At 40.3% G+C, this 17155-nt stretch overlaps 1 protein-coding gene across 3 annotated transcripts; it reads left to right on the top strand.

Annotated features, from left to right (window-relative positions):
* Positions 1–2553: 2553 nt before the first annotated feature.
* Positions 2554–13604, top strand: parp16 (poly(ADP-ribose) polymerase family member 16). Of its 3 annotated transcripts, none has more exons than XM_002938357.5 (7): positions 2554–2810; positions 3115–3332; positions 6053–6190; positions 9103–9309; positions 10223–10394; positions 11958–12102; positions 12588–13350. In XM_002938357.5, exons 2-7 carry the CDS (start codon positions 3180–3182, stop codon positions 12727–12729), a joined length of 957 nt encoding a protein of 318 aa, XP_002938403.3. In that variant the 5' UTR covers positions 2554–2810; positions 3115–3179; the 3' UTR covers positions 12730–13350. The 3 variants fall into 3 exon arrangements, with proteins under 3 accessions (XP_002938403.3, XP_031755108.1, XP_004912742.2); XM_004912685.4 differs by lacking the exon at positions 2554–2810 and adding an exon at positions 2871–2982 and having other exon boundaries at positions 12588–13604; XM_031899248.1 differs by lacking the exon at positions 9103–9309 and having other exon boundaries at positions 2706–2810.
* The last annotated feature ends 3551 nt before the right edge of the window (positions 13605–17155 follow it).

The raw sequence follows: 17155 nt of genomic DNA, 5'->3' as shown, positions 1-17155 counted from the left end.
ACCCTGGAGAAAGGCTGGTTATAAGGTGCAGACTCCCCGTAAGAAAAGGAGATACCATACTGCTACAGCAGTGCAACTCCTAGAACAGTCTTGGAAGCACCTGGTGTAAATGAGCACCCATACGAGCACCAATACCTGCACCCATACCTGCTGTGTCTGCACAGAGGACTCAGGCTTACAGTAAAAACACTAAAGATATCAATGGCAAAGTGCCCTAAAGGAGCACTTACACCCTACCAGATAGCAGTGAGTAGTCAGCAGCATGGCAACTCCCACAAGAACCCAGACAGCCTTCAGCTGAGGGACATAATTAGCTCATTAGTATGCAGGCCTCTCAGTGCACTGAGCATTTCAAACACACAGTGGAGACTGAAGATTCATACTCACCAGATTCAGGCTTAGTTATCACTAGCCCATATCCATACCCATGGCCCTTTAGTCCGAAATGTCTTCAAAGGCTCAAAACATCATAGGAAAAAGGAGACTCAATTGATCACAGGCAGGAAAGTGGAAATACCCACGCCTGTATACTTTCCCACTAAGCAGCTGTTCACATACTGTGCAAACATGGGAATAGAGCAGGGGGCTATTTTAGCACAAGGCTAGGACCATGGGTATGCCCACACCTGCATTTCTTCCCAATAGGTGAAAGTTTGATTACTTTACTTATTGGGGCATCAGGTAAAATCTTCTCCATTACCTGGGAATCATCCCTCTATGTATACACAGAGGTAAAAAATAAAATAAATAAATAAAATGACAAAAACAAAAGAAAAATCAAACTGTGAAATCACAAAATGGTGAGGAGGGAGATCCTACCTCCTGTTCAGTAGGACAAAAAATAACTGTGGTGAGGAGGAAGCCACATGGTCTTATAGGTAAGGGCTAATTTTGATTGGCTTTGGTATATAGGTCCTACCTCCTAGCTGTGGGGGCAATACTGCCCATGCGTACTGACATGGAAGGGACGAAGAAGAAAAGTAGAGTTTGTATTATACACTTTCCCTTCCCTGAGACTGTAGGTGCACTCCCTAACAATATACAGCTGGGGGAATAAGTAGAGTTTGTATTATACACTTTCCCTTCCCTGAGACTGTAGGTGCACTCCCTAACAATATAACAGCTGGGGGAATAAGTAGAATTTGTATTTTACACTTTCCCTTCCCTGAGACTGTAGGTGCACTCCCTAACAATATACAGCTGGGGGAATAAGTAGAGTTTGTATTATACACTTTCCCTTCCCTGAGACTGTAGGTGCACTCCCTAACAATATACAGCTGGGGGAATAAGTAGAGTTTGTATTATACACTTTCCCTTCCCTGAGACTGTAGGTGCACTCCCTAACAATATACAGCTGGGGGAATAAGTAGAATTTGTATTATACACTTTCCCTTCCCTGAGACTGTAGGTGCACTCCCTAACAATATACAGCTGGGGGAATAAGTAGAGTTTGTATTATACACTTTCCCTTCCCTGAGACTGTAGGTGCACTCCCTAACAATATACAGCTGGGGGAATAAGGAAGACTGAAAGTTCCAGAATGAGAACAAGTCTTTCTGTCGCTAACAGCTGTTTGGCATAAGATGAGGTTAAACTGATAAAAAAAAATCATATTGCATAGGGGCCACAAGCAGAATGAAATTCAATTACCTAAAATAACCTTTTTTTCTGGCAGCGACACAAGGACCCTGAGATTCAACATCTAATGGCTCATTTGCACCTGAGCTGTAACCCAGAACAACCAATCAGGGGCTCATTTTTAGTCACTTGCAGGTCAAAAAAACCCATAAATGTGATTGGTTGCAGTGCAAATGTGTTGGTGTATTTTAGCCCCTTCCTATCCTACCATCTCATGACCATGTTAATTCAGATATGGCAATCCCCACACCTTAGCCTGCATATGGGTTGCAGTAACAATTTAATTCCATATACTAAATGATTATATGTAACCAGGTAGCATTGGGGGCCTGAGTGCCAGCTTTGAAGGGGCCCAAGCTAATAGCCAGCCAGCCAGGGGCCCAAGCTAATAGCCAGCCAGGGGCCCAAGCTAACAGCCAGCCAGGGGCCCAAGCTAACAGCCAGCCAGGGGCCCAAGCTAACAGCCAGCCAGGGGCCCAAGCTAACAGCCAGCCAGGGGCCCAAGCTAACAGCCAGCCAGGGGCCCAAGCTAACAGCCAGCCAGGGGCCCAAGCTAACAGCCAGCCAGGAGCCCAAGCTAACAGCCAGCCAGGAGCCCAAGCTAACAGCCAGCCAGGAGCCCAAGCTAACAGCCAGCCAGGAGCCCAAGCTAACAGCCAGCCAGGAGCCCAAGCTAACAGCCAGCCAGGGGCCCAAGCTAACAGCCAGCCAGGGGCCCAAGCTAACAGCCAGCCAGGGGCCCAAGCTAACAGCCAGCCAGGGGCCCAAGCTAACAGCCAGCCAGGAGCCCAAGCTAACAGCCAGCATGGCGCTGTCACTGGTGCTGAACGATTCCCGCTCTGTTCAAAACACAACTCGCGTCCTAGCAAAGCGACGTATCCTGCCCCACTGAAACATGGATCATTGCGCCCGGGCCTTACAAAGAAGTCCCGTCTGTTCCCCAGACTACATCTCTGCCTGATTGACGCATTCATTTCTGACCGGAGGATGTTTTTGAGCTGCCACTGCAACCGAACTACATCACCCAGGGTTCTTTGGTGCTAAGGCTGATGTAGCTGAGAATCATCGTAAGCACCAATCAGAAGAGAGGCCCGAGTTTTAGCCGCTGAGGGACACGTCATCAACACGGAAGTGATCATGCCTGCAAAAGCTGGTGTCAACAGAGAGAGGAGGTGAGTGGTGCTTGGGGGCACAGGGGTGCGGGCAGCCGGGGGTTGGAGGGGAGGGGGGCAAAGAAAAGAGTTAGCAGGGGAGAGAACTGAGACAAGATAAAGTAATAGATATGCTGCAGGTGGATAAGTTAATTAAGTAATATCCACATAAACGACATGAAATAAGGAGAGTGTAAGTTTGGCCCATTATTGTTATTATTATTATTATTAACATGTATTTATAAAGTGTTGTTTATAAATACAATGCCTTGTTTCCCCTGTGCATTCTGCTGTCAGTAATATTCATGTTTCTCTAATCACTCAGGGTTTTGGCAGCATCACATTTCCTATTCGTGCAAGGCCTCTGATCCCCATGAGTTTGGGCTAAACATGATGGAAGAAATCATCTCAAGGGATCTGCTGTCGGCAGATCTGAAATGCAGCCTATTCGTTGCAGCACTAAAGAGCTATAAGCGAGACTCTGTCTTGAGGCCGTTCCCTGCTTTGTATACAAGTGACCAATATAAGGACTTTGAGGCTTTGGTATGTACAAAGAAATATAGTGCCTCACGGCCAAATAGTATAAATCAAACTAATGAAATAAAGTACAATAAAATGAACAACGGTGGTTACATTAGAAATGTTAAACTGTACGCTAGCGGTAAATGTACCTAGATAATCTATTGGCCCGGGTGTATAAACCCCGGGCCCTCCACCAACCCAGATGTCACCAAGGTAGAATTCAGCAAATCATAAAGTAAATCTCACCAAAGTCGGTGCATGGCCCGGGTGCTTCAAGCCCCGAACCCGTAGCCTGGGGAGCAAAGAGTAGTCCAAAAACGAAAACGGCTTTAATCAGCACACCGAAATGCCTATGATTAAGTACCCATGCGCACGAAACGCGTCAGGCATTTGAAAAGGAAATGAATAAAAGCTAATGTTTTAGACACCTTGGCCATTCGGTGTGCTGATTGAAGCCGTTTTCGCTTTTGGACTGCTTTGGTATGTAGACCACCTGAGAATTTTTTCTTCTGTAAGACTTTTTGTATCTATGAGAATATTTTATGTAAAATTTCCTTGGGTAAAGTTGCCTGCAGCATCCGGTAATGAAGCCATAGTTATACACACCATCCACAGCAGTAAGATATTTAATCAGATCCAACGTATGCTGGTTTAATTATTAATGTGGCAGCATCCGCTGTTTGGAAACTAAGATACGGTATAAGTTTGTTGAAGCAGCTTTGCTTAAATGGAAATTATTCACTGATTCATGATGTGTGATTTAATAGCAGCAGAAAAGGTAGCTCATTTTAGCTGACTGGCTTTAAAGTCTCAAGTGAGTGAAGAAAGTCAGTTATCTGTCACCCTAAGAAATAATTCCAAAATCTTTTCTATCAGGTTTGTTAAGCAAAATAAAGATTACTTACTCTGTATACTGTATACCGAGTATAAGCCTAGTTTTTAAGCACCCAAAATGTGCTTAAAAAGTCACCCTCGGCTTATACTCGAGTCGGGTGCCATGGGTCTCTCTAGACTAGCACCCACTCTCCTTTGTGTGCAAATTAGGCCACCTGCAACCAGACCCTCCAGTGCCCTGGCCTAGGCTCCCACTAGCAATACTTATTTGCCCTTACATCTCCTCCGGGACTGGGTCTGCTGCCAGTTTGCCAATGTGCAATGAGCGTGGGGTAGTACTCATATTGTTTTTGTTGACCCTCTTCTCCACTTACAGAGCTAGTTTTTCTTTGAAATAAATATTTAAAAACATATACCCCACTGATGCCTCAATTAATGTAATTTTATTGGTATTTATTTTGATTATTAAAATTTAGCAGTAGCTGCTGTATTTCCCACTCTAGGCGTATACTCGAGTCAATAAGTTTTTCCAGTTTTCTTAGGTAAAATTAGGTACCTCGGCTTATATTCAGATTGGCTTATACTCGAGTATATACGGTAAATTATGTAAAGCGTGTTTCATTCAGTCACAGCAAGCAGACAACAGCCTTTTGTGAACACTGATATTAAGGCAAGTTTTGTATCAACCCAAAATTTTGTATATGTGCAAGAATGGGGAACCTGATACCCATGCACAGGATACACAATTACACACAATGATTAGAGGATGGGGGTGTGTGAGGGGTGCAGAGACATCTAGGAAGTGCAGAATGGAAAGTGAAAGCAATTGCTACGCCTGAGGCATAGAGGCAGGACAGGTAATTTATGATTGACAGCTGAGATTTTTAAATGTCTTTATAACATGTATGGGTATTTTAGTTAAAAACAAATTTTGGATTTAATGTTTAATTTGAAAAGGACTTTTATTATACAGTTTTTTTTGTCTTAAGCTGGACTTACAAGGTCCTTATGAACTGCCTACTTGGCCATTCAGACTGATTTGAAAGGTTATTGGCCAGTGTGTATGGAGCCTTCCCAAAGGCCTGCCTGCCTGATATGTGGCTGAAAAATGGATAGATATTTATCAGCATGTTGGGCTGGGACCACATTGGTATGTTGCTTTGGCCCCTGGTCCAACAATTGTATAAATTCATAATCATAATAGGTTTCCTTTAAAATAAAAGTGACACCTCAAAACTAAGGACAGTATTAGACAACCCCTAGGTTGTACAGTTATATTATTTATTTCATTTATCATTTAGTTCTCCACAGACCTTGGCACTTCTGTCTTAAGCCTGTCTTTTCTTTGTTTTGAGTTGGGACTTAAAATCCTGTAATTACGAGGAATTAGTCTGCAAGAGCAGAAACCAGCCTATGGGCAGAGAAGAAGAGGAGGTACCACCTTATGATACTGGAAAGAGCACACATTATTCAGACTGCAGGCAGAAAAGTCACATACTTTTATGTCCTTCTGTGTCAATTGAAGGAAACCAGGCACAGGCTTATCTGTATCTAAAATTCAAAACTACAGTAGGCGGAAACAAGTGTTTATATTACTGTAATGAATATATTGATTTACAGCAAGTACAAGGCTTTTATATAGTCACTGGAGACTACTATGTTGTAGAGTAACTCAGTAGTTAATTAAAGTCTATGTTTATTTAATTACAGTAGAGTAGCAAAACCATATAGCAGTTGTTTTGTTCCATAAATTAGAAGTTAAATAAATATTTAATGGCTTAATCTCTGTAAATCGTTATTGAAAATTGCACAGATTCATGGATGAGATTAAGATGTAACTGTTATTTAGGGATCCGTAAAGCCTGTGTAATTGTCATCCTCCAATAGCTTGAATATCCCTTGTTCAGATTGCAGATTCGAGTGCCTTGCCCGGCCTGCATGAAATCATTCAGGATAAAAACAACAGAGACCAAAAATTACTGAACCTCCTGAGCTGGATTTTATCAGAAAAGCTGTTTACTATTAGAAGCGTGCAAAAGGATAAGGTAAGATAAGATAAGGTAACAGGTCACCAGTTATTCTACTTGGAATGATTCCCATTTCTGAGGAAAAGTACATATGTGTGTAAAAGTGTCTCACTTAGACTGTTCAAAAGTACCATGTGTCCTGGCTTTCATCTCAACTAAAAAAATTTTTGTACCCCTTTTGGATGTATTTCAAAAAATTAATTATTATTGATTTTTTGTATGCATCAATACAGTCCAATTTCCTCTTGGTCCAAAAATGTGCAGGTATGATAATTGGCTCCTGATTAAATTGACCCTAGTTTGTATTGTGATTTTGGTTACAATCCAACATTTAGTTGTTTTTGTTACAATATATTCATTAGAACTGGGATATAAAATGAAAAAGAATATAAAGTATAATACATAGTACTTACTCCATCCACCTTTATAGCATAAAGCAGTGCTGTCCCACTGGCGCCCCGCGGGCCGTGGCCCCCCACCTGTCTGGCTGCTTTGATGGCTTAACTTTGTGTAAGCTTTAAAAGCTTTTACAGGGTAGGGAAGGCAGAGAATGGCACACACAGGCAGCATAGGGCTGGCAGAGTCTTACATATGTCTTAATATGACATAGTATAATTCTTTTACATATCAATGATGGTTGATATCCCCGCACTGAGGATCAAGCATTTGGGTTTTTGCTGCACTACCACCATTGTGACAAAATGGGTGTGGTTTGATGTGGGTGTGGTTAAAAAGGGGAGTGGTCAAAACTAGCTTCCATTAGCGGCCCTCCATCATGTATGTTAGAGAAATTTAGGCCCTCGGCACCACAGAAGTTGGACAGCACTGGCATAAAGACTCTGGTGCACAAGCCCTATGCCTAGCATTCCATTCATAAATACTTAGATCAGTGCTGTCCAACTGGCGGCCCGCTAGATAAGGGGCCCCCCTCTGTGTGGCCCCCCACCTGTCTGGCTGCTGTGACTGCTTACCTTTCTGTAAGCTTTAAATTGTAAGAGTGCTAAGATTTACTGGCCCCCTGCTTTGTTCACACCTCAGTTTCAGGCTGTAAACACCCTGCTTTATTCACACCTATAAGTACCTTTATTGTTCACACCTGTAAGCCCTTTATTGTGCACACCTCACATCTATACTCCCTGTGTGTTGTATTGTGTGTGCCATACTTTGCCTGCCCTGTGCTGCCTGTGTGTGCCATACTCTGTCTGCCCCATACTGCCTGTGTGTGCCATACTCTGCCTGCCCTATGCTGCCTGTGTGTGCCATACTCTGCCTGCCCTATGCTGCCTGTTTGTGCCATACTCTGCCTGCCCTATACTGGTACCACAGAAGTTGGACGGCACTGACCTAGATGAGGAAAATAAGCAGGGTAGGTAAAGCAGATCAGTATGATTTATATGTCTATAAATTGGAGCCCAGAGTATTGCTCACAACAGTGAATGTTGTGACTTGGGTGCAAGTAGTGCACTTATTATTTCAGTATTTGTCTCGCCAAAAAACGAATCTGGCCCATGTGCAGGAAACCCTGCGACCACAGAATAAGAAGAGGGGTGTAAAAAACAACATTGCGCTCGTGCATTACAGTGCAAAATAATCATACAAAGCATCTAACAAAAACAAACTAAAGCAGAAGGTCGGAGAGCCCTGTTTGTTTGCCAGTCTGTTTAAAAATGTGAATAGCATTCTTCATGTTTTGTTCAGTTAAGTGAAGTATTCTAGATTGAATAGTTTTTTTTGGTAAATCTCTTATATAATATTCATATATTATTTTTTCAGAGGTGAGAATGGTTAAGTAATATTTCTGCTTGATTTGCATTGCATTTTAATATTACTTACCCTAAACATCCAAACACATGTAGCTGTATGCCGACTTCCTTATTGCTAGGATGTTTATGGCCTAGCTTTTTATCCCTTAAATACAGTATTATCTCATATACCAGTAAGGAATATATTACAGAAAATGCAGTGAAAAAAGGGAGTATAACCAGCTAAACAGTAGTAGCCATAATTGTATTTGATACATATGATAGGTCTCGTTATGTGGTTGTGATGTTAATTTGCCATCAAACTAAATCTATTATAATAAGAAATGTATGCAGTTAGATTTTCTGTCTTGTATAGTAATATAAGTTTTTCAAAAAAGTAATGCCTTGTTTGCCAGTGGGGGAAAATTTATTTAAATATATTTTAGCTTGCATTTGTGCACATAATATATAATTAAAGTAATAAAGTTGTTACATTTTTGCAAAAATATGCCCCTTTCAAAAGGTTCTAAAGAGATACTGAGACCAGAAATGTAACTATTTTTATGTCTTTTTTTTTTTCTCCATTAAACCATTTTTATATCATAACACTGTCTTTGCATGCATAATATTGCCATAAAAGTGTTTGTCCAATGCTTTTACATTACCTGTCTGATCCCCCATGTTCCCCTATGAGGGGGCGGCCATATTTGTGCAGCAGGAGTCTGTTAGCATTAGAAGCTGTAACTGACAGGTTGAGAAGGGACAGTCAGGTTGGCAAAACAGTCAGGTTTAGGAACTTCAAGTACGAATTAATTACAAAAGCAGCCCTATCAGAAGAAAAGGATCAACATTAACTATAAGAAACTTTTAATATTTTTTATTAAAAAAAACTTATTTACGTGTTTTAGTGTCAGACTTTAAAAATGCTGTATGCACAGTTACAATGATAATTTAGTAATAGTCTACTGTTACTATTCTACAGTGTGAATTAGGAAGTTCTCTCTTTGCAGCTTTTATTCCTTTCCCCCATATTTCTCAGAATATTCTGTGGTTAAATTCTGTCATTTCTATGGCTTCTAAGATATGTAATCTGTTGGAGTGACTGTTAGGATGGATGTTGACTGTACTAACCAATCAGCAACATAATCCAGCCTTGAGCATTAAGGCTGCCCTCACTTGCTGTTTTAGTATGAGGAAATCCAAGCCCTGCCAGGCTCTCCCAGTCATGCCTTGCCCACTCCTGACTTCCTGTTTGAAATAGAATACTGCGAGAAGCTGAGTGCCAAGTTCAAGGAGACTCGCGGCAACAGGGACCTGATCTATGCATTCCATGGCAGCCGACTAGAAAACTTTCATTCTATACTGCATAACGGCTTGCACTGCCACCTCAATAAGGTATGGAAACTCAAAGAAATAACTGCATGGCTTCTGTATTTTGCATTGAAACTACATTACTGTCTATAAGACTCTTTCTAAAAAGGAACACCTAAAAAGCAAAGTTGGCAACACATCTGAAGGTCCACTTAATTGTCGAGGTTGGCAAAAAAGCGGATCTTTCACAGATGTGTCCACCTTGAGCTAGGCTATATTGAGCAAATCAGCTACAGGCTAGGTCTGAAGGGACTAAATGTGTATCACCAGCTATGTTCACCCTAGTCTCTAATATATGTGTAATTAGAAGCCTTATTATCATCACTATGTAGGTCAGGCTCAAATAATTACTCCTTCATTTCTGTTTGATCTAGAAAATAAAAAAAATAAAAAAACTGTTTAGGCAAATGTTTAGGTTATATTGTATGTATTGAAGGAGAAGGAAAGGTTAAATCAATTACCTGATACCCAGACTGGTGTTCCTGTTCCTAAATAATGCACCAGCCCTGGAGACTTCAGCAAGCACCATGGAACTATTGTCTTTGTTCTTTTATTGGCCCTGAGCTGGCTTTTGCTTAAAGTTCGGCTTTTCACTGTACTGCTCATGCGCACCCAGCGAGAAGAAGGAAGAAACAGTAGACAGCTCCTTGGTGCTGGCTGAGAAGTACCCCAGGAAGGTGGAGTTTAATGCTAACAGGAGCATTGGCCCAAGGTATCAGGTAAATGATTATGCTCACTGGGGGATGCCTAATATTTCCTTTTGCTTTAATGTATTAATTGTCTCAAAATATGTGCTGCATATTTTTCTGTTATGTTTTTTGTATATGCATGTGTATATTACAGTATAGGATATAGCTGATAAGCTACTAAATATGAAGATCTTTGGTCCAGAAATCTTCTGATTGAAAACATTAGTGTGTTCTTTCCTCTGATTTAGACCTCCTTCTTTGGTGAAGGCACATACCTGACTAGTGACCTGGGCCTTGCACTTCTTTATAGTCCCCATGGGCAGGGATGGACTAGAAGTATTTTGGGCCCAGTGCTGAGCTGTGTGGCCATGTGTGAAATGATTGACCATCCTGATGTGAAGTGCCAAGCTAAGAAGAAAGGTAAGGTGATTTAGGTTGCGTTAATAGTATTCCAAATATTTTGTGTGTAGTTATTTCATTTACTGCCCAGCTTCTTTATGATAACGGATTCTTTGTACCACTCCTTTAAGGGTCGAACTATAATAAAAATGATGCTGGGTGCCTAACATCACCATGTGTAATGCCATGCATTGTCAGGAGTGTTTTAAAGATTTAGACTCTGAAGAGGTGGCAATGGGGCTCTGCACTGAAGGATTGTGCTTCAAATGTGGCATTCTAACAAACCAATCTGGGTTTAGTGGAAGCCAGGACACCTACTACCTGCCTAAATATTTATGGGCAATTTTGAATTTGGTAAAATAGGAATAGTTTTCTGGGGTTGTTCTTTATGGTTTGGGCTAGTTTTCATGGTCCCCGTGAAAGCAAACTATAACGCAAATGTAAACCAGAACTAGCAAATCATTTAGATGCATAACATAGTAGCATAGTAAATTAGGTAAAAAAATGACAAGTGTCCATCAAGTTCAAGCTTCCATTCCTATATAACCAGCATAACTGCTAGCTGATCCAGAGGAAGGCGAAAACTCCAAATAATGCCTCTCCAACTTGCCTCAGAGGGGGAAAATTCCTTCCTGACTCCAAGATGGCAATCAGACCAGTCCCTGGATCAACTTGGTGCTATGTAACTAATAGTAGTGCTTGTAACTGTAGTGCTAGTGCTTATTTGATGAACACCAATGGGCTCATTCTTGCTCTCTTAATGCTCTAGCTTTTGCACCTGAATTAAATGACTCCTTATGAATTTTGCACCAATAGCCCCACCTGCTGATCAGTCTTCCTACTGTGCAGTCTGTGGTAACGTATTCAGAAGGACTTTTCTGATTTTGATCTGATTAGGAAAGGAGTCAGAAACCTTAGATAACTTTTCACTTGTCTCTCCTGACAGGGGAAGAGTACCGTTTTCCTTCTGATCATATCTCCCCAACTGTAAATTGAAAAATGGACCAGTAGGTAGCGCAGACTGATTAATAGCCTTGAATAGCTATGAAATAAAAAAAGAATATAATTTGCAAAAGTGCTTAGAAGAGTAATTTTACTTTTGTTTTTAAGGTTTACATTCCCTAATCACCCAACATCACTGCCCAGCCTCACTAATTTTTTGGGAGGCTTAACTGAAGCAAATACCAATAATATATCTAGATGTATATAATACCTGTAAAGTAGAGCTTGTTATAACCACAAAGGGAGGACCCACTTTATAAATTAAAACCCTGGGTTTTGGCATTAGACGTTGGTCAGGCAGTAGTCCTGATACTTTTGACCATATAGTGCACAAGTGGGAAAAGATCTCTGAGGATTAAGACAGGGATACATGGAAGGAAAGAAGGAAATTCCAGACTCTACACTAAAATTAAGATCAGACCAAGAAGACAAAAAGTGTGGCACTCTGATGAATGTTTAACAAGTAGTTGATGTTATATTGATATTGGTTTCAAAAACACAAAAATATTTTGGGCCTTTCTAGGATGTATTTTTACTGATAGTGGAACTACAATCTCTTCATGCTTTCTGTGTTCTCTTTAGATTCTTCTGAAATTGATCGTAAGCGTGCACGGGCGCAGAACAGCGAAGGGGGAGATGTGCCACAGAAATACTTTGTGGTGACAAATAACCAGCTGTTACGTGTAAAATACTTGATGGTGTACTCTCAAGAGCAACCTCGAAGAAGGTGAAGAAACCAAGCCCTATTCTTTAGCAATGTGGTTCAGAAGCCCAAGAAATGCTGTTAAACTACAGCTTTCTTCAATCCCATCCCACTCTGTTTTTGCAGTTTACCGACCATATTGCAGTGGGCGACAGCTGCTTGTATTCACTAACTCTAGATACACAAAGGCTTATTTACAGATGCTCGGCAAATATGGGCCTGGGCAGTAACTAATAGGAACACATCCAAAGTTTCCTTTTTATTATTCTTTATTTATTATTAATGCCAATTACTTATTGGTTGCTTTGAGTTATTGTCCTTGTGCTATATGCCCTATGTTATAGGGCATAGTAGTAGTAAATTAACCCTACTGTGCATATTTACTAGTATTCACTCTTCACTGCATTCTGCATTTTTGGGTATTACACTATTGACATTCCAGTTCAGGTGTTTTGTGTTATACATTCAGTCCTGGGATTCATTTCTCTCTTTTGCTTTTTCTTTGGCAGATCCAGACAGCCAACATGGTTCTCCAAACACCGCTTTGCTATTATGATGACACTCTACCTGTTTATACTGATTCTAATTGGGCTAAGCAGCTCTAAAGGCTTCATCTATCATTGGAACAGACTTTTAGGCTGGAGACCATGAATTTTCCAAACGTACAGACCACGCCGCATGCCTTAACAATGCATCTGCTATCCAGCAATGCATTCACTGTCCCTTTCCCTACTCTGCACTTTGACTGGTCTACTTGTAAACCATTCCAAGACATGGGAGACCCTACCTTCTGTTGGGTTGCTCAGTACACTGGGGGCTGTACTCATCCTAGTGAGAAGAACCATTAAATTTAATTCAAGATTATAACACTTAAAAGACAAACATGAGTATTAAAAGATACATAAGCAATACAAACACAAGCAGGTATGAACTGACTGACAAAAGAAGTGTGCTGCTTGCTACCTCATTTTGTAGCAAAGGTGGGTGTAAAATACATTTCTATCAGAAACAAAGTGTTATGCCTCCAGCCTGTATCGGGGGGGGAAAGGCTGCCTCGGTGTACTCATACAGTGGCGGAGCTTTTGTGAATATGTCTATATGTGCTAACGGCCTGTGTGTATGCGATGGAAGAAAGTTTAATTTTGGTTTGGACAAACCACCTCTTACACCCAAGTCCAGATCTATTTTTTTCCTAGGCTGTTCTTTCTTCAGTAAGCCAGCTATAAAGAATAAAGGCTTAGCTAGTGCCCTCTTTCAAGCCAAGTGAATTAATCACGTGTTATGTCTTTCTGTTCTTGGAGTTAGAAAGGAGTAAGTTTTATGACGCTATTGGAAGAGCAATCATTGGTGCTATAGTACAAGAGCAATTTATATAAGGGGTCACATATTGGTTTATTTTAAGAAAAGCATTCTTAGTCTTAATTTTTTATACTCTTATTTATCTTTAATTGTTTTATGGGACTAAATCCAAAATATAACCAACTAGTCAAAGTAATAAAGACATTTGAATCTGTTCATTCCAAAAAGATCTTGTGTGTGCTTGTTGGTTACTAAATGGGTGCATGAAATGGAAATGGATATGTAAAAGCAGGTTCAATCACAGGGCTGATCACAACAGCTGAGTGCTAAGTGATGTAATGTCACGACTCACTTAAACTTGTGTATTCTAATAGATAAAGTAGCTCCTGTTGTAAAATATCAGGACATTAGAAGTCACTTGAGAGTTCCATGACCTTTATAAAAGCCCTCTGCCTTTGGCCTTCTGCTTTTATATGGTCATGGAACTCATTGGTGACTTATAATATCTTATATTTTACAATAGGGGGTATTTTATTCACTATATAATTGTATAATGTATAACTTTGTATTTCAAATGTTCTATATTGTCGTATAAATATATATACCTGCCAATGCTAGAAAATTACAGTATTGTTATGGGGGCTGTGCTTTTTGTAGAATTTATCTCTAAAGGAAAGATATTTTATAACAGGAATCCCCAACCTTTTTATACCTGTGAGCCACATTTAAATGGAAAAAATGTTGGGAAGCAACATAAGCATGAAAATGGTTCCTGGGGTGCTGATAAGAGCTATAATTGACTACTTAATAGCCCCTATGTGGACTGGCAGCCTACAGAAGGCTCTGTTTGGCATTATACTTGGTTTTTATGCAACTAAAACTTGCCTCCAAGCCAGAAATTCAAAAATAAGCACCTTTGAGGCCACTGGGAGCAACATCCAAGGGTTGGGGAGCAACATGTTGCTTTTGAGTCACTGGTTGGGTGACGCTCTTCCAGAATGTGTAGATCATATGAAAGGTTCACACTGGATTCCATCTGCATGTTGGTTTCCTTACTGGCATATTTACTTATGCTTTGCTTTTAGCCCTCCTTATCTACCTTTGTATCTGAAGGGAGATTTTCTCACCTATTTAGACAAGCATATAATGGGTAAGTGAGGCTACTGTCATGTTCCTCTAAAACAAGATACTCCTCAGTGAAGGGATTGTGCCGGGCTATGTTTTACTATAATGCTAAAGCATCTATGCTCGCTCTGCGATTAATATCTGGATACTTCATTGTCTTACTCAGGTTGGACTTTCAGCCATGTTTTGTTTGATTAGATTGTAATGTAAGGTATGCTTAATGAAATAACAGTGTAACTAAGTTAGGGGAATAAACCTGTGCACTAAACCTGCAAATCTCAAAGGCAACCATTCCACAATTTCATGCATTGGCATTTTGTTCCCATCATGTTTTGACTTTTTTGATTTAATGCACCTCAGAGACATCACTACATGCCTGAGTATTGCCATTAAGATCCCAGTCTATAGATCCCCCAGATATAACAGGATGAATGATTACAGTGAGCCAGCAAGGTATTTTTGGTAGATTTGTTACCTGCGGGTAGTGTTGATGACAAATATCTCCCTGTGTGCCATCACCCTAAAGCTTTTCATGCAGCAGCATGGGAAACTGGACAACCTTATACAACTTATAACTTTAGGCAAATAAGTATTTTTAAATTAAGCCCTGAAATGGCTTTTTAAATAAAGTAAAAAGTAATATCGTAAATAGATATGGCTACAGCTGCATACATACATTATTTCCATTTAGCAAGCAGAATGTGTAACATAGTGTTCCAGCCACTAGATGTCCCTATTTCTCTACTTCCAAAAAATGGCAAGAGAAAGAAGTGCCTGGGTACTATGGAATAGTCGCTAGGGCTGAAATGTCGGAATTGCTCACGTTAGCATTAGGATATTTAAGAGTGCCTTTCCAAAGTTATTAATTTAATTCTTTCCAAACTATAGCATAAAAAGATTGTTTAGAAATTCTACTATTCCTAAAACAATTTTCAAAATATATCTCCACTCAATATGACTGTGCTGTGCTTCATCAGGCTGTTGGGAATTACGTGTATGATACCATATTCGTTATCTTCACTGACACCTAGATAACTGCGTGTGGTCGGGCATGTTTCCAGCTTTACGACATTTCTTCTCCAAGCCTGTAGAACTTTTACATAGTTTTTGTGAATGCTAAGAGAATCCATTATAACAGTAAAGAGCTATATTTATATAAATATTTGTCTTTTCGATTGACAGCTGACTGGTGGGCTATAATCAAAATCTAACCAGCTAAATAAAGTTTTGAGTGCGCAGTCTCAGGATTAGAATGATGTTCATGGGCAAAAAGAACTTTGAAGAATGAAGTCATAGTAAAAAGATTCCTACATTCAATTGTAAAGGTCTAGATGGGAAACTGGTGGCTAAAGAGATTTTTGGGGTTTCTGTCCAAGAAGGTCCAGGCCCAGATTGTACACTGGGGCACAGGAACCATTGTTTACAACTATGCCAAGGTACATTTATCGTAAACAGCTAACTAAGTATAGTTATCAATAGCTAACCTGCCTCTCTAACTGCCTTCCTGTCTCGCTTCTACCGCTTGCCTCTAACATCCTAGAACATATTGTGTTTTCCCGTATCACTGACTTTCTTAACACCCATAATCTTTTGGACCTGCTGTAATCTGGTTTCCGGCCTGTGCACTCTACTGAGACTGCATTGTGCAGAGTTTCAAATGATCTTCAGGTTGGCAAAGCCAAGGGTCACTTCTCTACCCTAATTCTCCTTGACCTATCACCTGCATCCTGGATCCTGGCTCTCTTTTTACCTTTCTGACCAATCCTTTACTGTCTCTTATGCTAACAAAACCTCATCTCCAGTTGCACTTAATGTAGGGGTACCGCAAGGATCTGTACTTGGGCCTTTGTTCTCCCTTTATGCTGATGATATCCAAATATACTTTTCAAGCCCATTTATTATCAGTTGAAACTGAGACTCAAATCTCTCTCTCGGCCTCCCAGCTATCATCAGCTGAATGAACCTAACAAGAACTGAACTGATCATCTTTCCACCTAAGCCTGGTCTTACTTCTCCCTTTACTGTGTGTATTAATAGGCATGTTCATTAACCCTGTCAACTCGGCTCTCTCACTTTTTCTTAAGCAGTATTTTCAAAATCTGTCTCTTTCTTTAAACTTCAACAACTAAGACCCTCATGCATGCTCTCATTTTATCCTGACAAGACTACTGTAACCTGCTACTAAATGACCTCCCTAAGCCCGTTTTCCCCCCTTCAGTTTGTATTAAATACTGCTGCCGGAATCCTCCTGCTCTCATCCAAGAGAATACAGGCACTTATATAGCAGTGTCACCCGCTGTAACCTGCAGCACTTAATACCCTCCTCTTCATGTCTGTAGGTTACCCTTTTATCTAGGGTGTAAGCTCTACTGGACAGGGACCTCCATCCTCGTCTCTTTGTCACTTAGCTCAGTGAAATCCTCAATGCAACTATATCTTGTAGTTACTTGTATTTATTATTGTACTTTGTATTTGTCTATTATTGTACTTACTCCCTTTTTGTTAATTTATTGTTCTGCTGTACAGTGCTGTGTACATACAGTAAGTGGTGCTATATATACACAAATATACATGCATGCATCACATACTGTACATACCTCGCAATACCTATGTATACCTCATGAACAGCTAGCTAATTAACTAATGCATATTC

The sequence above is a fragment of the Xenopus tropicalis genome, chromosome 3, assembly GCF_000004195.4.
Source record: "Xenopus tropicalis strain Nigerian chromosome 3, UCB_Xtro_10.0, whole genome shotgun sequence".
Lineage (NCBI taxonomy): Eukaryota > Metazoa > Chordata > Amphibia > Anura > Pipidae > Xenopus > Xenopus tropicalis.
The sequence above is the reverse complement of the archived record's forward strand: the minus strand, read 5'-3'. Positions and strand labels throughout refer to the sequence as shown.

Excerpts from the sequence above, each read along its gene's own strand:
- parp16 (XM_004912685.4), top strand. The coding sequence starts at position 3,180 with ATGATGGAAGAAATCATCTCAAGGGATCTGCTGTCGGCAGATCTGAAA. Across the intron at positions 6,191-9,102 it reads GAAGCGTGCAAAAGGATAAG|TATGAGGAAATCCAAGCCCT; the intron begins GTAAGATAAGAT and ends TTGCTGTTTTAG. Across the intron at positions 9,310-10,222 it reads TGCACTGCCACCTCAATAAG|ACCTCCTTCTTTGGTGAAGG; the intron begins GTATGGAAACTC and ends CCTCTGATTTAG.